At 38.0% G+C, this 22,012-nt stretch overlaps 1 protein-coding gene across 2 annotated transcripts in view; it reads left to right on the top strand.

Annotated features, from left to right (window-relative positions):
* The window catches only part of ABCC8 (ATP binding cassette subfamily C member 8), a 77,280-nt gene that overhangs the window by 10,367 nt on the left and 44,901 nt on the right, over positions 1-22,012 (top strand). For both annotated transcript variants that reach the window (XM_054067250.1, XM_054067251.1), the window contains exons 5-11: positions 529-771; positions 1,629-1,817; positions 8,195-8,359; positions 10,362-10,517; positions 15,323-15,457; positions 16,890-17,052; positions 21,713-21,753. In XM_054067250.1, the coding sequence (XP_053923225.1) occupies positions 529-771; positions 1,629-1,817; positions 8,195-8,359; positions 10,362-10,517; positions 15,323-15,457; positions 16,890-17,052; positions 21,713-21,753 (1,092 nt within the window). The remainder of the gene's footprint in view (positions 1-528; positions 772-1,628; positions 1,818-8,194; positions 8,360-10,361; positions 10,518-15,322; positions 15,458-16,889; positions 17,053-21,712; positions 21,754-22,012) is intronic.

Genomic DNA, 22,012 nt, shown 5'->3' with positions numbered 1-22,012 from the left:
TTTAAGCCGATGAAAGCATTTGTTAGTGTCATATGCACCCTCTAGTTCAGTGGTTTCCCAGACGCATTCAGGACAGCACAGGTAGCTCCCTGTTCTGAGATAATTAAATGTGATGCAGTATGGTTTGGGAATCACTGTGATAGCCCCAGGGCTGTGCCTCCTGAGCTAGTATGTCCTATGTTGCTCTGTCTAGAACTTGGAATGAGAGGCTGAGGCTGTACTATATGATACTTAAGGTGAGTATTTTTTTCCTACAAGTACGCAAACTTTAGTCCCGTAAACAAAGTAATAGTGAATGTTTAGGCTGATTTATTTCTAGACTGGATGCCTCTCGATTTTCCTCAGTACCTGAGGATACTGGGTTACTGTATTGATTGAATTTGAATGCCTGAATTCCTTGAGTACTTTTGAGAAACCAAGACTGATTGGTTGTTTACCTGCTATGTCCTTTATCTCTAACCTATTCTTTGAAGACTTTTATTTTCTATGCATTGTGTGTAATTGTTTTGATATTTTTCTGAATTTCAGAGATATGTTTTTTTCAAAACTCCTAAAGAAGTTAAACCTCCTGAGGATCTCCAGGACCTTGGCGTTCGATTCCTACAGCCATTTGTGAATTTGTTGTCCAAAGGAACATACTGGTGGATGAATACGTTTATCAAGACTGCCCATAAAAAACCAATAGACTTGAAAACCATAGGCAAGCTTCCCATTGCCATGAGAGCTTTGACCAATTACATTCGCCTTAATGAGGCTTTTGAAGCGCAGAAGGTATGCAAAGCATAGAATTATGCCCATCTGCTTACTCAGTGCTTATGTTTTTCATTACTTCTTATGCTATGAGCATGATATAAAGTTATTCCACTTGCATCATGTCTGTTTATATATCCACTAGTGTGGCTTTCTGTATGTTAAGAGGTAATGTATTCAGTTGTACCTCATACAAATAGTAAGATTTCTCTAAGTAAACCTGTGTGTCAAACACATTACTGGTTAAATGCATGTCAAATGGCCTCTATTTTTATGTGGAAAGTAATTATGGACTATATTAACTGAGCACCATTATCAGTCTTCCTAAATAAGACCCTGGAATCACTAAATTACAGAGTCAGTATTAGTGAGTCCTCACAGGGCTATTTTTTTCCATGGTATTCCAGTTACACTTTGTGGGAGAATTCAGGGCTGAAGTGCTCGAAGCTCAGATTCTGCTTCACTCCCTGGTGGGACCTCCGTGTATTCAGGATTAAGGAAGTCTCTTGCATCCTATCTAGAAAGAGTACAATTTTTCACTCTGTATGTCCTCAGGAACACAAAACCTGTCATTTCCCTCCCGCTTTTTTTTAAATTTGTCCCCCAGCAAGCAATAAGCAATGTGTTTATTTGATCTCTATTAAAGGTAAAAGAAGTAACACTTCTTTTTATGAAGTGGAGGAGACTACAAATTAGTGCTTTGTTCTCACTCTAAAAGCAAGTGAAATAGGAGTTGTAAGTCTTGTGCTTGTCTAGCTCATAGATTGCAATTAGTTTCCAATGAGTTAAATCGGGCGTAAAAATACCAATAATTTGTCAGACCTGAGGCTAATACATAACATAATGCTTTCTAATTACTTTTTTTTTTTCCTGAACAGAACAAAAGGTCATCATCTCCACAAGGATCCAGATCAATATGGCGTGCTCTCTGCTGTGCTTTTGGAAGACCCTTACTTCTCAGTAGCACATTCCGTATTCTGGCTGACTTGCTTGGATTTGCTGGTCCACTCTGCATCTCTGGGATTGTTCACAATGTTGGAAAAGGAAATAACACCATCCGCCCACAGGTACTGTCAAAATATGATAAAAATAAAGCAGTCAAAAAGTAACGCTATGACTACATCGTTTTTTGGCCTCAGTAAAGAAAGTGACTCTGCAATGTATTTGAGAATGCTAGAAATGACAGTGTGTAAGTAGTGCCTTTAATACACTTCTGTACTTCGACAGGAAGTGAAATGCATTACCCTTGTGTATACACAGGCTTGCATTCTGCAAAATAACCTTATTCAACATAGTGGTGAAGTATGTCCAGAATCTCACTAGTATGATCTTGAGATTAAATCAAGTGTGTGACCGAGTGCTTTTCAGAAAGGAAAAAAGCAACTTTTTAATAGGCTTGGCTTTTTCTTTCCAAAAACTAGTAATGTCTAAAAGGACTAGATCAGGCTTTTTTCATCACAAAAAAAAAAAAAAAATGCCAAGTAATTTAACAGTGACAAAGAATTGCCACTGATGTTTTTGGGAAGGTGTGGTTTTGAAAGATCAACTGAAATGTATTTTGAAAGGATAATACTTGAATGAATGTTCCCCAAGAAGAAACAGACATACTTGGTTAACTTAAAAAAACCCCAAAAATAAAAGACTTGGGGAGCATCTTCCTATTACAAGGTGAGGTCACTCAGGATGGATTTCTTTGACAAAGATCAGTTTATTTCTGCAGCTTGTGTATTGTTTGATATCAGACTTGATTTCCAAAGTCTGTTGACACTAGTGCAAACATATGCATTCACTCAGGTACACTGTGGATTAGATCCCCTGTAAATATTGAAATACATCATATGAGTTGCAGAAAATTTCACAAAGGCCTCAGGCTACAGTTAATTGTTTATCCATTTTGCAGTCCTTATCCAAATATTTAGAAATTTTAATATAGCAAGTAGATTTAATGGAAACCAGTTGAAGCAGGAAATGAAGAAATTAAGACTCTAGGGCCCTGTTGCAGCAAAGTACTGTGGAAGCTTTTGTGGAAGCTTGATAATTTGTTTGGAACACTGTTTGAGCTGAAATTGCACTGAATCACAATTTATGAATTATCCTGTTTAGTTTTGCTCTTAAAGTGTCAGCTAGTGCTTCTCTGTGAAAAATGCTCAGCTCTGGTCCAGATATGCCCTAAACAGAGCCCCATCCAACCATGACATCCTCACTGTGTCAAGCTAAGTGGTAGCCTCATTATTATTGTCATTTATACCGCTTTTTTGGGATCACCTAACAGCAATATTTGCTGATGGTGATAGTCCATGACTGACACTTAAGGGTGGTTTTTACCTTTCCTAAAAAGGTCTGCCGGAGGCTTTTCCTTCTGTTTTGACCTGGTTTGTTATGCACATTGTTTTTCTAGTAAGAAGCTATTTATCTTTACATGTGAAAATTGCTTTTGCTGGATTAGATGAACTATCTTTCTAAAATGTATGAAGACTGTTTAGTCAAACCGTCTGTAAACAGACTGCTGTGTTCAAGTAAACTCCCACATGTATGCACATATCTACCTAACTGCATCTGCTCTGGGAAAAAAATACACCAACTCTGCTGCAAAGAACGTTATATCCTTAATTGTAATGACTCAAAAAGGAGAACCTTGCCTTATTAATTGTTTGCCAAAGAGCTACATAGGTGTGGGAAACAAGACTTCTAAAACACTGTCTTATGAAGGCAAAGATAAGTTGGGGGAAATATTTTCTGACGTGCTGCTGAGTTTGCCATACAGCAGGGCTGGATCGGAAAACCAGAGTTGTGAGTACAGTGGAGAGTATCTTTTATTCATCCCTTAAAGTGACATTTCTTCATTTTAAATAGTTGAGATTGAGGAGATGTTGTAATCAGTCAACTGTGTTGTTCAAACACAAATTCTGTTCTGAAGCTGAAGGTAAAGAGATATAATATTCGCTTTATTCTTCAGTCCATTTGTGACAGATATAAACTGCCATGGAGCTGGAACTTGGAGATCACATGGATGTCACAGACAGTATTAACTGCTTTAGTTAGCGCCACAGTTAGTCAAAGCACGACAGGGTCTTAAATTCTGTCACGCTCTTCATGTGTATTTATAACTGCAGTATCAATATTTATGGCCACACTGGAACGTTCTTATGATATGAATTTCTCTGAGTGTTAATCATTTCACACCAAAGAAGAGACTGACGGAGTGATAACCTTTATATTTTGGTGGTAATATCTTCTTCATTGCAGTGTTAGGATTAGCAGTTCCAGTATTAGGAATACGTGCTGATACAACACGTTCAAATGATAGAGCAATCCTATAGACTTTATTTAAAAAACTCTAGAAGTCATAGGTTCCGGTACTGACATTTAGGACTATATTTTAACAGCGGCCTTTTCGCAGCCTTTTACTGTCCAGAGCCTACCGTCACTTTTAAAAAGTGAGATTTTCTTGAAGTCATCAGGGAGGTGGGACACTGAATGTCTTCAAAGCTGTTTCTGAAAATAGAACGACTAATTAGTTCCATTAACTTCTCAGACAAGGTTATTTGTCTTACATGCAAAAGGTTCAGTAGATGTTCCCTTAGTTCCTTATGTTTGCTGCAGGCTGACAAACGTACTTAAACATCATAGCTTAAGCACGCAGATGCTCAGTGACTTTGTAGACCATAATGACCTGATATTGCATCTCAGAGTCAGCAAAGATCTTGGTGCTTTCACCAAGTTTGTGATGTTTATATATATAATGTTTAAGTCCTCGTTTTCTCTCAAGTTGAGTACTGAAGAACTGATGAGGATATCAATCTCCCTTCTCTTCTTTATTTATCTAGTATATCTTGTTTTGATTTGAATCAACGCTGCACCAAAATCTCATTGCTAGTAAAGCATGATTTGTCAAAACATGGTTGTGCAAAAAATGGCATTCTTTTACATACAGTAAAAAGTAGTATCAGCTGCAGTGATAAGCAGTGGTGGCCAGGTGTATGTGTAGAGGAGCACTGAAATTGTGCAGCTTCTGTTACTGCCCTTGATGTTATACAGCATAATCTGTAACCTTCATAATCTGTAACTCTTTGCTGTCATGCGACTATGTTTGACAATCGGGATCTTCCAGTGTTACAGACTTACAGGTTGTTCTAGCTTTGCGTTCATTAGAAGCTTGTTTTAATTTTCATCATGTTACAGAGATGCCATTTTTTTCTGGATGCACTTGTATTGAATTTAAAAGAAAACCCAGTGAAGATTTATGAAAATAATAGCTAATCTGAGAAATGGTAGCTCAAAGGAGAGATTCTCACTGTTGCAAATTAGCAAGATATGTCCAAGGTGAAAACATTACAAATGTAAAAGATCCTGATTTTACCCAAATGTGCTTTTTCTTTATTTCATTTCTTTTCCAAAACCACTAAGTTTTGTGGTTATAGAATCTTTTGCATTTTGTTTTTTATTTTAGTATATCCCACTGCACAGCAAACAATAGGCAGCTCTTAAACTTGCACAGTTGAGCACCAAGTGTGGTTCTTCCACCTTCTGTGTGTCTTATGCTTTATGCTTATGAGCCTAAATATTAAAGAGCCTGAAAGATAAATTGGATGCATCTAAATTGGCCATAGACTTGGCCAATTCATGAATTTCCCTTTTCTTTTTCCACTATCAGGGCCTTAAAGGTAGCACAGGAGAAGGCTTGATTTTCTGGACCTGTGATGCATTTTCTAAAGCTTCCAAGGCTCAGTGTAGAGCCTTGGGTCTTCCTTTTTGTTCTTCAGAGTTATAGCAAGAATAAATTTACAGCCAGTTATATCTTGCAAGGATCGAAGGCCTAATTTGAAAAGATGAATGTGTAAGACTGTAAATAATCTGGAAGAGACACTCACTGTACCATGATTTCTTATAGTATCTAATTCTGCTGCAGGCTACTTGAATAAGTTATGGAATAAGTTATAATTTAGGGCTTAAAACCCCTTTAAGGTACAAATAACTAAACCTGTGGTTAAATGTCTCGTTATCTGGAGATAATTGCTGACCTGTACTGTAATTGTTCAGAGTTTTGCGCTTGATACAGATTCAAAAAGAGAAGTATGCCTACCTATTGCTTGCATTTTGTTGATTTGACTTTGAGGACTCCATATGCTGGAATACTTTTTCAGACAGCTTCTCTGAGAGCTAATTTCGTGTTTGGTTCTATGTCCTTAGAGGCTGCAGAAATGTTTATGTACATGGAGTTGAAGTCAAAGTACCTGGATGAACTGGAAAATACTAGTGTCTTACAATTTACCTATGAGAGCAGAAAACAAATTATTGAATGAACTAGTTTTTATTCCCTGTTTTCAATGCAAGAAACTTAGCATTGTTGTGTCACTGATGGGAATTTTCCATGTTCTTCTAAGTTACCAAATTGTATACTCCATAGAAGTAGTATATAATTATTAAGATGCCTCGTTGTGGAAATAAGGAGCATTTGCATGAATAAAGTTTTACAGGAATGGAATCATACTTGATTTTTTTTTGAGTCCAGCCTTGGTCTGAATCTCAGTTGGTTGTAACAATTGCCACATAAGTGAGAAAAGGGAGTAAACCTAAGAAGTCTACACAAGTCTGTGATGCATAGTAGATAAAAGTCCTTTGATGGCTGCTTAATTTGGCCCGTGTTTGAAGAATAGTCTACCACAGTTCATTTGAAACTGATCAGGTATTTGTGGAGAACTAAGCTTTGATGTAGATGAATGACCTCCTAGGCACCTCAAAAAGTGGTTAAACTGTTGTGTGGGCGGGTCAGACTAGTTTCACCTCATGAGAAGGAATGTTGTTGTGTGAAGTGTGGGAGGCACTGTGTCAGGAAACCTGTACTGAATGTGTTCTGCTAAGTGTGCATTCTTCTCCTGAAGTAAAACCAAGGATTCTTTGAAAAGCTGTTTTGCTCATTATCTTGTTTACTTATTTGCCAATTTAAGTGTACATATCTCTGCTTTTAAGTCTATAAATTACCCCACACGTGTCAAGGGGTTAGATAGTGTGCCTACTGGAGCAATGGCAGGAGTAATCATGAATGTTAAAAGATGGAGTAAAAGAGATGGAAAAAATACACTAAGGCTCTGGTTCCTCAAGAAGTAGTGGCAACCTGTTGGGTCACCACTGCTGGAATTACTTGCTCTCCCTCCTTTCACCTTCCCTGTCACACCAGCTCCTGTTCCCGCTTTTGCTCTAACTCTGGCACTGACTGAACACTTTTATGGTCTGATTTGACCCATTAAATTGAAAGAAAAATAGCAGATACTGTTTCCTGGGCTGATGTTCTTTTTCCTATGATTTGAATTGACTAAGGAAGAGTTGCATTAAGTTCCCAAACTAGTGCACAGTAAGAAGCAGAAGCAGGCAGCTTGGAGTAGCCCAGGTTCAGTTAGGGGTAGGATGGATTCCATTCCTCTTTCAGCTGGCTCAGCCTCGTCTTACAAAAGCAACGCTCTCAAAAACTAAGTTTAGCTTCTGTATTAACATGTCATGTGGTGTTTCTATAGACAGATAGTTGTAAGGTGCAGATCAGATCTAATAAAAATGTACAGAGTTTGTGAAAGATGGTTTATTAAGTGTTAGAGCCTTCTTGAAAATGTCAACTGCAAAGAAACTATGTAGGCAATAATTAATGCGCTGAGTAAGGAATACAGCAGGAGTGTAAATAACGAGCAGCCCACCGAGAGGGAACAGAAGAGACCTCTTCCTAATTTTACCTTTAAGGGCAGCATGAGCCAGCAATCAAAATTTTGAATGAGCCGAGGGGAGGAGGAGGAAGACAGAGACATTTTAGTTTCAGAAGGCTTCCCAAGGTGAAGCCAACATCTCAACCAGTTGTGGTGCCAAAGGTGTCGTCTTGTTAAACATAAACTAGAATAAATGCACTGCTTTCCCAGTAAACCACAGACATACTTTTAAATCCACTTTGGTGATCTCATGAACTTGCTAGGAGGTAATGACCATAAATAAAAATGCTGAACAAACCTGTTGGATGCTGCAAACCAAAATAATGTGCATTGTTCCCAGAGTGGGAAGGATGTGGTTTTGACAAGTTATGAAGGTCGTTTTTTTTAGTGTTCAGTAATCTGAAATGCTAAAACAAGAAGATTCGTTTTCTGAAGGACATTAACAAGTACTTTCTGAGAATGGGCAGTGCAGACCTTTTAGCAAACGACTGTATGGAGTTACTTAAAGTGCCCGTGAGTTTTGGAAGGATGTCAGAAATCCTAGAAATGTCATTCTTCATTTAAATAAAGCTTACTGAGTTGGCACATTATATGACTGTTCCCTTGAATTGATAAACCATGAGGTTTCAGGTCAGGTTGAGAGCACTTTCAAAGTAATAAAATAAACTGTGATTCTCTCTGCTTATTAAACATGCAAAACTGATAATTAAATTACCATTGCACCTGATTTCTACTTTTTTTTTTTTTTTTAGACTAAAATTCTTGGCGTTTTCTTTATTTCATCTCAAGAGTTCCTGTCCAATGCTTATGTTTTGGCTGTACTCCTGTTTTTTGCCCTTCTATTGCAAAGGACATTTCTCCAAGCATCGTACTATGTTGCCATTGAAACAGGAATCAACTTGAGAGGCGCAATACAGGTAGCCGATATATTATTAATTAACCTATTTTCATACAATCATGTATATTTGTAAATACAAATTATTGTTAATTACTGAAACATTTCTCTCCTGATACATATTGAATTTTACCATTTCTGTTAAAGATTGTGTTAACTTAGACCTCCATTCTTTCATCTGCATCTTATTTGATGGTTTTCTATAAACATTTATTTGTAGTATATAATGCTGTATTTCACCTTCCCTTTGAGAATAAATTTGCTGGCAGTAAAACAGAATTTAACTTTTGAAAGAACCTAGGTTCTGAACTGCACCTCTCCCATCTCAAAGGTGCATTTTAGTAGCATCCTATGTAAGTAATAGCAGCTTTAAGATGTCTTGTAAACGTACCTTGGACAAAAAGATAGGTTGTATTCCCAATTCATGGAGTAATGTCTTATTCCACAGGTCAGGCCACAAAATCTACCAGACATTACGGAGTCTGTAATTATTGAACATAAGACTGGCAAAATGGATTCTGTAATCATTGTATAACTGAACAGCAGGTCAGAGTTCTTTGTAGTTTACGAAGATCTGTGGCTACAAGGGAGAGAATTAGGTGTAAAATTACAGTGCGGTGTTGCCAAGTGCACTGGCTGAAACCTACCCTCTGACAGCTCAAAAGCCAGCCTTATGAGTTACACTATTTATCCACTGAACTACGTAGAGTCCATGTGATAGATGGATGCTTTCAATAGCAGCCTAATGGTTTAATCTTCTTTTGATCTTACGCTTGGAAGGACTTGTCAGCTGCCAGATTTCTGGATTCCATCCACTGTTTTTCCCTTATTGGGGTGAAGTAGAAAATTCCTAAAGAAATAAAAATGTGACCCAAAATATATATTAAAAAAATGAATGTCTTCATATCAAGTGGAAGAACTGCTGCTGACTGAAAAATACATGGACCACAATAAGTGTAAGAGGGGAATAGTTGGAAAACAGAGCTACATTCCCATCAGTTGTTTGGCATTTCTGTTGGGTTTTTTTAAGAAAAGCTTTATATTCCCTATGCTGGGTATTACGGAGGCCCAGATAACGCCAGAAGTTGGGCTGCTCAAACTGTAAAATTTCTAGCCATCACTCTAAGCAGCAGAACTAGTGTTAGTAGCAGGCTCTGTGCCAGTATTTTCATACAATTTTTTTCCTATTATTTTTTAATTTTCTTTAAATCTTTTATTTCTTTTCCTCCCCTGTGTAAACCTGCACTTGTTTGATGTGCCCTGTATGGCTTTATGATTCATGATGGACAGTTGGCACTTGATTCAAAGGCATTTACTGAATCAGGGTGCCTCCTATCAGCTGAGTCTCATGACTGCAGAGCATTGCTGTGTAGTCTTTTACCAGACCAGCTGGTAAAAGTACACTTTGATTGTTTTGTATTGTTATTTTTCCTCATGGTGCCTGACTCTACAGGGAGGCAACTACTTAATTCAGTGCAGAATGGGACCTGTTACATTGGTTGTCTGAGAATTAAACTTTGTAATGGGGCTGAGCTTTCCAGCCACAATGTAACAGTATTCTCAGCCAGGAATGTGGTTCTGAGGTTGAGTGGACCTGGATTAATTGCCAGAGAAAAATGAAAAGGATTATAAAATTACTATTACATATTTAATGTAATACTATGTTATTTTATTATCACCACTTACAGCAAGGGCGCTGTATGGAGAAGTTGGGAGTATAAATCAGAGCTACTAATGATTCTTGGACCTTTTGGGCAGTAAAGGTTTCATTCTCTTACTGATCCACAGGGATGCAAAAAGGGAGTACTTAGACAACCATTATATACCTAAATGCACTGTGCTTTTGGTGAATGAAAAAGAAGAGAGCTTAAAATGTTTCATCGTAGCACAAAAGTGAAACTTTAAGCTTTTCATTCAAGTTACTGGAAATGTTTTTTCCCTCAGCATGCTGGAGTGCACCTGTGCTTGAGGTGGAGCTAGATATTTTATTTCTATTTGCTAACACCTTTTGATCTCTCTTCCAGACAAAAATATACAATAAAATTATGCAGCTTTCAACCTCTAACATGTCTATGGGGGAGATGACTGCGGGCCAGATCTGTAACCTGGTTGCCATAGACACAAATCAGCTGATGTGGTTCTTTTTCCTCTGCCCTAACCTTTGGGCTATGCCAGTACAGGTGAGGAGATTGAACGGGCTTTTATTATTAATGTGCATTAGTATGTAGAGATTGCTTATGAATTTTGCAAAGGTAGAGGTATTAAACTTATTCTTTTACTTGAAATAATATTAAAGCTGATATTATCTAGAAACATTGTATGTAATATATTTCACATCTGTGACAGGGCTGCAGGTATTTAGGATTGTATTAGGAGCTTGACTGCTGCCAAGCATGCTTTGCATTTGTAACAAGAATTTATAGGATGCAGCAGGTTCTGCTATTCCAGTGCATCCAATTATTTACAATAGGGGAGTTCTGTATTGTGATCCTTTGTCTTCTGAATCAAGGGAAGAAGACAAGGGAAGTAGCAAGTTTTTAAAATACATGATTCTTAGAGATGATCCTTTGGATGTCTCTTAAAGCTACTGCTGCTTCATGGGTGACAAATGCTAGTGTACAAAATTCTACAGATTCATTTGTTATATAGAATTGTTTTCCTACTTTATCCCCTCTAGCGTCTTTGATCTTGTGTTTCTAAATACCACTCTCATCCATTCGGTCTCATTTCCAACGTGAATGACAGAGCAGATCACAGTTCTGAGTCATGCTCCATTGCCTGGAGACTCCTGGTTCCATGCCTTGTAGCATATGTAATGCCCCATGAAATACAACTTGTCTTATCAAGTCTTTAAGATGAGGGAAGCAGAGCCCTGTCTCAGAGGATACTTTCACAACTGATTTAAATTAAAGTTAACCTTGTTCCCTTACTGAAACAGGAATTGGTATGGGATGTGTGACATGGAAACACAGTATTTTTACCTCTTTTATTGTTCCAGCTCTATAGACTGTGCATTGTTTCACGTGAGTTTGCAGAGCCGCCAAAAAACTGGTCTGATGCAAACTAGTCTTTTTTTCGGGGAGGTAGTGTTCCTCTGAGTCTGTGAAGTGGTGAGTCTCACTGCGTGGCCATGTGATTAATTTTACGCTAGTAAGAGTGTAGAACAGACAGAGAGTAGTAGGAGGTCAGAGCAATCTCAGTACAACCTTGGATCATTTTTCAAAGTTCACCCTTGCTGACAGTGGAAAATTGCAAATTGCTTAGTTTGGAAGAGCTAGGACATAAACGAAACTGTAGAAACCTCCTGCCTTTCCATTCAGGAATTTCTTGAGAAAACTCACAATAAAGCCCATAGTTCCATCTGATATTAACGCAGTACCCTGCAATTCTTTCTGCTTTCTTCCAGCTACTTGGTGTATTTTTGAAGAGAATGTTTCAAAGCTAGAAGTCAATACAAACAAAAGAGGCAGCAGAGTTTAAATTCACTGAATATTTTCAAAATCTTTATCTTTTATTTTCAAAAATGTCATTAAAAACTCCATTGTGTTCGTGTCACAAAGGTGTTCTGGTCCCAGCACTATGCAGGAGCTAATTTGGCTGATGGAGAAGTCAGAAAGCTGCAAGTAATCTACCCAGCAGCTTTGCCTTTTGGGTTGTCTGCTTTTTCTCAAAAATGAAATAATTTCCATGAGACTATATATGCACTGCAAATGCAGATTGTATTTTCAGATTGTTTTTCCAGTCAGTTTCTAACACAGTTTAGGAGTGCCTTTGTCCATCAACTTCTCATGCTAGTGGTTTTCTTCTATAGGATGTTGAGCATATAAGAATACTACAGGAAAAAGCTGGGAGTGGGGAAGAGGATTTCCTGACAGTCATTTGAAGATATGGTTATATTTGTATTAAAATTGACCCTGCGATACTCCTTAGCAGATAGGGACTGTCAGTGTCAAAGTATCCTTCTGTTCTGTGGATGGTGCTTTGCACCATGTATGAGTTGTGGTGGTTCCAGAAGTTTCTCGAAAAAATAATTCCACAACATTCATTCAGTACCTTGTTTTATGAGGCAGTGAAAGCAATTATTAAATGCCCAAGAAATGGGTAGTAAAAAGTTGAATGAGCTTTATTGTTATTTAAAACAGGTTTTTAATTGTTTTGTAGCTCTTAACCTAATAATCAGCATTTCAGCACCTGCTGAAAAAAACCTGGGTTTTGTAATTATCCTTGACTATGAGACCCAGCCATTCATAACAAGTTAGGTTTTCTGTACGGTCCAGAAAATTTCAGCCTTATCTTTCCTCTGATTGGAGTCAATGGGAGCTTTATCATTGCCGTAAGTTACTGTTTGGAGGCTATTGAAACCAATGAAAAGAGACCTGGGGGTGCCCATCAGTTGAAAGATCCCCGTGGTGGTTTTGGCTCAAACCCTGGGAGCAAAATGAGGCCCTGTAAAGGCTTCCCCTGCCTCCATGTTATAAACACCCTTGTTTGATTTCATTGTGATTATTACAAAATCCTGTATTCTCATAGCTCTCCTTCATTACAGTTGTAATGAAAGGACATTTTGTCTCTTTCAAAACTGGACACAAACCAGTTTCTAGCTGAAAGTATTTTCTCCCTTCAATAAATAATCAAGACAAAATAACCAGAGCTATTGGTGAGTTTCTTGCTTGTGATACATGTCTCTGGCAGGTAAGAGCCTTGGGAGTTTGATGAAAAGGAAGTTTTCATCACACAGTTTTAAAAAAATATAATACTTACCTTCTCAGGAATATTATGAGAGCCTTCCCATCTGCCAGATACTGCCCTCCAGCAGTTCAGATATTATCTACATACTGTTTATTCTTGATTGTGTAGCGTGTGGTGTGGTAAATACAGAATTGCCTGCAGTAGTGTTTACAGATTTCAGCACTGTTTAGATACAACCATTCACATACTTACATGAAGAATATATTTTTTTGTCTCATACATGATGAACATAAACTTTAATTATGGGACCATTTCTAATGTAAAAACATAGGATTTTTATTGCAAAGACTGAGCCTTTAAATAGCCAGGATGGGGGCAGGGAAAGCAGTCGTGAGCTCACAACCCCTTCAGGATCCAATAGCTAGAACAGCTTTCCTCTTTTCTATGTGAGAAGCTGAGGCTCTATTTCTAGAACCAGAAAGTCAGTCAGTCCCATGATGTCCTTGACAATTAACCAGTAATGAGGGAAAGCAGGGTGTCACTGTTCTGCATTGACGTGGTATTTCTGAATATCTCAACTGTGCATTGTTCAATGCTTTCCTATATTCTATGTGCCTGGATTGCCCGCCTACGAAGAAGCAGTTGGGAATGAATAGCTTGCACTATAGACACCAAGACCGTTTCATATTTTGGAGGGGAGCTCTGCCAGGGCAGTCTGACAGAGACATTGAAAGTTTTCTTTGGCTTCATAGACTCATGGGTTTCCTGTCTTCAGATGGAAGTAGATTGCTCACTTACTGGTCACTAAAAGATTTTTATTTTGCAGTTTAGCCTTCGCTCTTATTAGAGCAACAAAACTTTACTTTCATGTTACTACATGTTTCCTAAGTGAATACTGTGACTCATTTTAAGAGTCACGTTTAGTTCATCTGTAGAGAGGCATCAAAGGATTGTTAAGGGGGTGGGGGGGTGGAGGGAATATTAATTTTCTCTCTGTGTGCCTTAAATTCATGAAAATGTGAAGATGGAAATGTGGAAACCAGGGGATCTGTTTTTCTTCACAGAAAAATGCAATTCCCATAAATCTGTGTGGGAATGGATGGGTGTATGACTACTGAGCTTTGCAATGATGGAGGACAGGGTTTCTATGAGGATTATGAAAGCATGTAAATACTTCCTTAAGGAAGTTTCCAAATTTTTTTTTTTTTTAATTAAGGGAAATGATGTATGAAACTAACTTTCTATCACTAGCTCTTCTGATTAATTATCAGCTTATACTAATAAATATATAGAGTGTCAATGTTCCAGATTGTTTGGGACTCAGTTAATAGTATAGTGGTAATTAACATTGGGAGCTTGTATGATGTTGTTTGCATTTATTGAGCTGCCTACAGTATCCCTTTCCATCCAGACTGTGGCTGTGTAGAATCTTATTTGTCCAAAGACAAATGGTTTTTTCTTAGGCTGTTTCTCTAACCTTTTTTTTAACAGTCATTGCTAATCTGGTGCTGTGCATCCCTTAACAGTTCCTTACAAGTTTATGTTAGAGTTTATTTGAAGTAAGGGCTCTTGTCAATAAGATTTTTGATGTTCCTTTTTTTTTTATGTACTTGTCAGCAATAATGTCATGTTAGCGTTTAGAAGATCAGTTTATTTTTAATAGTATTTCATATTAATTTCTATAGTAAGCAAAGAAGCATTCCTTCTTTGTGGAAGTCCCATGTGTTGTGCACTAGTGAGTTCTGATCAAACTGGGAGAGGTAATTCCTTCCTCAAAGTAAAAATGCTTAAATATCAAAGAAGGAAAAAAAAAATGTATGGCAAAGAAAATGCATGCTACATCGTCTGGCCAATGCGAAAAAATATTTAATAGTGATTGTAAAAGGAATATCTCAATGTGTTACTGGGAAGTATTCTAAAATAAGTTTTAAATTTTATTTAAAGATTTTTTTAATGTATCTGTGTTATTTTAAATAGCTGTGAGAGTTGTATTATAGAAGACACGCAAATCTGTACAACTGCCTTCATAATGGGGAGTCCATGAAGTAAAAATGCACAGAATCCACAAGCTAGGAAGGAATGCTAGAGGGGGTGTATGGTGTATTTAGTCCTCTGGCAGAATATCCTGGCTGTTTAAACCCTGCAGTACTAGCAATGCAGAACGTACAGCATTTGAGGGTAGATTTAACTGCGTGGCCATTGTTTTTGAATGTGCTGTCCAGTGGTCGGTCTTTGTGTTGCATACCCAAAGTGAAGTTATCCCAAACATTCCCCTCATTTACTTTTCTTCCAACAGATAATTGTAGGGATTCTTCTGCTCTACTACCTTCTTGGGATCAGTGCCTTAATTGGAGCGGCAGTAATCATAATCCTTGCTCCTGTTCAGTACTTTGTAGCAACAAAACTCTCACAGGCCCAGAGAAGTACATTGGTAAGTGTCTTCAAACTCATACATTAGACAAATGTCACCTCTGGTAGGCGTTGATCTGTGATTGGAATTATGAAGGTAACCATGGACGTTAACCAAGAACCACTTTTCATACTTCTCGTAATGTTCTAGAATGTCAGGTTCAAGACCGTGAAAAGTTAAGTGTAAGCAATAAAGATGCAGTTTTGGGGGTTTATATTTTTTTAACAAGTATGTGTTTCTGTAACAGCAAAAGAGCTTAAAAATCTTTCTAACTTGGATGGTCAGTAATCATTAACTGAAATAGCTTTTTACAGTCAGATGGTGCACAAGTAAATGAATTGTGCAGGTCAAGCTATTTAGGGGGAAAGGAAGTAGGAATGCTGCATCCAAACTCAGACCCTAGATACATCATATCTATGAAAATCTATCAAAGTTTAGAAATCTGCGCAGTCACAAGCTGTTCCTTGGTCCCTCACTTGGCTTGTCTAGTTTGAATCTCCTGTATCGCTGCTGAGAGTTACCTTGGTTCATTTGAACTGCCATGCCTAGCTGCTCTGAACTTTATCCTCACTTTCAGCAGCTGTTGCAGTGCCAAGAAAACCACAGGAACCTATAATGCAGCCAGACAACTTGCTGAAATCTTCTTCTACCACAAATCGTGTGTGGTAATGAGAGTTTTTTGCGTACCTTCCTGTGTGAAAATTAATGCCTTCACATCAATGGTACATACCCTTCTAGAAATGTAGACAGTTTTCATCCCTATAGCATCCAAGCAGACATTTAGCATCACCTAGAGATTCCTGCAGATGGGAGGAGCTAGAAATGTCTGTGCTAGAAACGTCTCCACTGTGCAGCGTAGTGTGGTACAAAGGTCCTTGAGCTAGTCTGAAACCTGGAAGCAGCATAGCTTCCTAGCTTCCAGTTACGCTTTGCTGGGAGTATAACTCTACCAGTGTACTATTTTGCCTGAGCCAGCTGGCCCTGCTCAAACTGAAGGTTCCCTACAGGATCACAGCTTCTTGCCAATGTGGTCTTGCTGCTTTGAAGGCTGGTGCTGTTGTTTCCATATCATGTTGACCGGGCAGAGCAGTGCACTCAGTCTAGGTTGTTGGCATAGTGTGGTCTTCTCTGTGTGCTGTCAGTGTGACTGTTGAAAATCCAGCCAGTGTGCTGGACAGTAGAAGTTGTGAGAGGCTGCCGTGCAGTGATCAGAAAGCTGACCGAGTAAAGTTCAGTATAATTTATACAACTTAGGAGTGCAAAAAAAGGCCTTCTCATTTGACCTCTAAGGAAGATCACCTTCATGAAAAACAACAAAACATCTGAATGGACAGAACTTTAAAGAATACCTGACTGATTATAAAGGGGTGCATAATTTTTTTGTGTGATCCTTGTGGTTAGGGGCAAGATACTTTAATTATACTCTTCAAGTAAACATGTGTAAATGTTGCAGGAGTACTCCAATGAGAGACTGAAGAAGACAAATGAGATGCTACGGGGCATTAAGCTCCTTAAACTCTATGCCTGGGAACACATCTTTCACAGCAGTGTAGAGGAAACCAGACAAAAAGAAATGACTAGCCTCAAGTCTTTTGCCCTTTATACCTCCATATCCAGTAAGTCTCTTCCTTTATTTTAATCCACTGTTTAGCTGAAGTGCTTTATTAGCTACTAATGAGTTTACCATTTCTCTGTTGAGATTGTTTCAGTTGCTTTAGGCTCTGATCCATGCTCCTCGCTTTCCATTTAGTCAGACTTTCCATTTAATTGAGTAGAATTTTGCCTGTATGGGAAATATGCCTTAAAGAGGAAGTCGGGATTAATGTTTCATAGCATTAACTTTTCCAGAGAGAAGCTTTTAAGGGAAGTTTCACAGGCTACCTCCAGCCAGCAATGTTCTCCTCTATAACGTAGCATTCAGGGGTTAGCCTTTGTTGATGGTTTGGGTTTTTTTTCTACTTGAGCATTTTGCACAATGCAGTGTGTTAGACTATGCGACAGGAATTGTCTTTGCATTGGCATTTACACTTTCTTACTAAAAATTCGTATTTCTTATAAAAATAAGTGATTCTTAAGGCCTCTTCTATATCCTGGAAAGGAAAAATAGGAGAAAACTGGTAATTCTATTGTTCCATATCCTTTTATCTCATGTAGTCTTTCAAGATGCTTTAGGGCATTTATCATCCTTTTAAAAAGACCTAAGGCCAGTTGAACTCTGGATTTGAGGAGATCATATGCAACATCCATATATTTGCTCCTGTAATACTTTAGAAATAATTGTTATGTCGTCCTGAAGAATGCTGTTCATGTAATTGGCGAGATATTAATGAAAATGGAACCTTTAGTGAGAAATATTCAAATGCCACAAGCAAGCTGTATAGATACTTTCTAGACTAATAAGGAAGACACCACGTTCAGCTTCCAGTCTGGTTAATATTATTTGATTACATTTGCCCAAGAGATGTGAAGGTGACTTTCTTCCCTGCCAAAATGACCGCATAGGTAATGCACTCTGAGGGAAAGGTCCTGATCCAACTGAATTTAACTGACACTAAGCTGAGGTTTTACTTGACTTCTGAGATCAGAATTTCTCTTTGGGGATCCTGAGCTATCTGTGCTCTGACAGTTGTTTCCATTTTGATGCAAACCAGAATTTAGCTGAGGTAGATTGTGTGACCTGGATCAACACAGCTGGGCTCCCTGTGTTTGCACTGCTTCATGTGGCATTAAAATCTATTTATACTCAGAACAACAGGTTCAGCTCTAGGACTGAAGGGGCTGTGGAGGCTTATTTGGTTTTAAATATTCACAGTAGCATTTGTAACAGCTACAAAAAGGTATATTCATCCCAAGAGTACTTGATTATTCTGTAAAGAAATAGTGACATAAATAAGAACATGTATTATTAAAAGCAATTCTGCATATTTACTGATACTTCTTGAAACATTCAATATTTCAATTCACATTCTTGTTTTGTATTATGCGTGATATTTATGTGTATGTAAGAAACAATAGATCAATTTATAAGCTGGGGCAAACCTGTACAGTTTTTTTTCATGTTGATGTTGCATATTGTTTTGGCTTACAAAAGGTTCTTGTAATTTCAGCCTAGGAGTTCCTTACACCCTCTGTCTTCAGTAGAAATTACACTGATCTATACAAAATTACACTTTAGCAGGCTAAAATGGCAACATAAATTTGGGAACTCGCTTTTTTCTTTACCGTGAATATAATTAGAATGACAGGTATACAGGTATAATCAGCACATAGAATGTCTGCTAATATTATAGTGAACTCATTATTTCATTTTTTGAAGAAAGCAAGAAAAGTGAAATATTTTAGGTATTACTGAGCAAGAGGAAGACAGACACTTTAAGAAACCAGAAGTGAGTTTTTTATATATACCTTTTTTTAAAGTATAGTTTTTAATAGACTCTGAAGTTCTTTTCTAAATACAGTTATCTGTTGACGTGAGAGAAAGTGTGGTTGGAGCCACTTCTATTCATGAGGAAAAGATTTACATTGGATAACAGAAAACCTACCTACAAGTGTGAAGGAAATGTTCTCTAGACCACGAGAAAATTCCATTTCAAGGCTTTGTGGAAATTGGATCTCATCTGTCTTGCCCTTGTGCCTGGATCCAGCTTGCGTGTATGTGGAATTGTTGATGATGAGCTATTATAGAAATCAGCTCTTCCTGTAGTTTTAATGAAATATACTCATCAGGATCAAAGCTAGGTTGCAAAGTTTTGTAGTGTGACACCTTTTGATTTTCAGCAGTGAATTCTTTAGCTGTAGCAAAGAAGATTCCTATGCAACTTTTCTTCTTTTACTTACTGATTAGTAAGATTTTCTGATGTTTAGTTTTACTGGATGTGATATACACAATATACATTCAGGAAAAGCGGAGAAAGAAAGCAATGGTTTTCCTTTTTGTATGAATTTTTGCCTGATCTGTCAGAAGCAAAGTAACTCCAGGCTTTTTCACAGGAAAATAACAGTAGTTACTATCCTAAAATATTTAGGGAATACTGAAAACATTTTTCCAAGTTTTTAGTCTGCCTTTTTCTAGTAACAATCTAACTAAACCAAAAGTCTTAGCTGCAAACTGAATTTGTGTTAAAAAATATTTCATTGCTTGAAAAGAAAGTATTTGAAGTGAAGTCCTTGGATGTACTTGTGATCTTGTAGAACAGCAAAATTCAGATCGGCTTCTTTGTGAGCTACCAAGTGACCCTCACTGCCTTAATTGCAGTGGGCTTTGCCAACCCTACAGTGTATTTAATCTATCCAACTCTGTCTGACAGGCATGATCTCATACTGCAGGCAGCAAAAGAGCAGGATCCATCTCTGAGAAGTTTATCAGCTTTGCTAGATTCCCTCATCAGATTCATTCATAAAAGCAAACTCATGTACTGCACCAGTCTCAAAGGCAAATTTTATAGGATTTAATAGAATTAAGTGCAAGGATTTAATAGAATTAAGTAGGCCATAGATGCAGGCATCAAGCTTCACTTCTCTTTCAAAATTTCCATGCCTTAACTTCGTGTATACAAAGTGTGACAACTGGGCAGGAAGTATTATACAAACATTAGGAGAAATGAGAATCTGAACTGAAGCTATTTTGTGTTCCAACACAGAAAAGAACGTTTTCCTTGGATTTTTTTTTTTCCCTGAGATGAGGACTAAGCTGTGAATTTCTAGGCTTTGATACCTATTCATCTTTCAAAGGCTGAGCTTTTATTTTGGAAATACATGTACAAATATACCTCTATTTTCAAACACTCTTCTGTCAAGGAATTAGAGCTACGTGAAATAACAGCCATTTTACTTATGCGTGAGTACAGAGGTTACAAGTGTGTTATAGCATTCATTAAACATCTTGTAAATGTAGGAAAAAGGAATGTCTGACAGCATTTTAAGTTCTTCAGGAGGGTTATGCAAGAAAAGGACGGCCAGGCAGTCAACCAGAAGTATTTATGGGTCAAATGGTGACACTTCGCTTCAGATGAAGTAACTGGGGAGAGGTTGTACTGTCTGAACATTGGCTGTATTTGTTGAGAAAAGGAAATATCAGGCACAGTTTAAACAAAAAAAGTGGCTAGCTTCTTTCTTTTCTGTTATGCATGTACTAATCTTGTAATTGTCTTTTAGCTGTAGATTCTATATTCTTTCTCTCTATTGTTTACTCCATGAAATAAAATTCAGCAAAGGTCAAAATAAAGAGTTGATTATTAAATATTACTCTCAAGTTGCGATAGCGGGGGCAGACATGGGATAGGATTGTAGCTCTGGTAACTCAAGCCCCCAGATGCATAATTGCTTTTTGTTACATTTTTAATCTGTATTCCTGCCCCATCTAAAAGAGATCCCTATACAGAAATGATATTTGCTTGCTTCTTCTGGGCCATCTGTTTAATAACCTCTGAATGCTATAGTGTGTGAGTTGCTATAGTGAGGGAATGCAGGGTGCCAAGACAGACACTGTTCAAGGTCAGGGAGGAAACTTCCATTGTCTGCATTTTAACACAGAGCCCAGCTGAAATTGAAGCTCCACCACATTTAGGTTCTGTTAGGACCTGTATTGAGCTCCGAAAGACATTCAGAAAGTAGCCAAGCCTGACAAACCAGGACTAATTATGAGTAAATCCTCCATAAGAATAAACTAAGTCAACAATGCAGTGCAAGGTTGCCAATCTTTCCTTACCCTTTGAACTGCACTGTGAAACCTAAGGGGACCACAAAGCCCTGTACTTCAGAAGTGGTGCCTCAGAAGTAGGTCACAATTTCACGTACATGGCAGTGGTTCTCCCCGGAGGTCCTACTGCTGGGCTGTGAGATGGGGCAGAGCTAGGTGGGCAGCTAGCCTGCAAGGCAGTCCCAGTGCTATGCCCTGTGCGAGCTCTGCTGGGTCTCCTTTCCTCTCATTGTCAGGTATTCAAGTTGCCCACCTGACTCTGTATAGTTCGGGGTTTTGGTCCATCATGAGGCAGAGACCTTTAGCATCCTTCACCTGAGCTACATGTGAGCTGATTGCAGCTCAAAAGCAGTAGGTGTGGTAGGCTGCACAAATTGGTTGTGTCTGTTCTGATGATATGAAGGGAAGTAACCTGTAGGCATTTTAAACCAATGTACTGATGCGTGTAGATAGTTGTGCATTTTTCCTGTGTTAAGCATAGAAAAATACCATTGTAAACCAGTGCTAGTAGTATTTTAACATTTAGCGTGTCTGAATGGAAATTGTTTCTAAATGTTCCTACATGTTTTCCTTCACAGTCTTTATGAATGCAGCAATACCAATTGCAGCTGTACTTATAGTAAGTATGGACTTTTGTAAGTAGAGTTAATTACAAATGCATTTTCAAGTGTAAGTGTTGTGGAAATGAGGAAGGAGAAGGACAGGACACAAACCTGCTACACATTTGCAATTGCTCTGGGAGAGAATGGAAAACACCCATTTGTCGTCTGTGACCAGAAGCAGCCAGGAGTACGCCGCACTCCATCAAACTGTTAAGAGAATGCAAATTAAGATTCTGTAAATTAAACGTTAATGAAATATGAAGTCTTTTTGCATTT

Source organism: Cuculus canorus, chromosome 5 (genome assembly GCF_017976375.1).
Source record: "Cuculus canorus isolate bCucCan1 chromosome 5, bCucCan1.pri, whole genome shotgun sequence".
In the NCBI taxonomy this organism is placed as follows: Eukaryota; Metazoa; Chordata; class Aves; order Cuculiformes; family Cuculidae; genus Cuculus; species Cuculus canorus.
The sequence above is the reverse complement of the archived record's forward strand: the minus strand, read 5'-3'. Positions and strand labels throughout refer to the sequence as shown.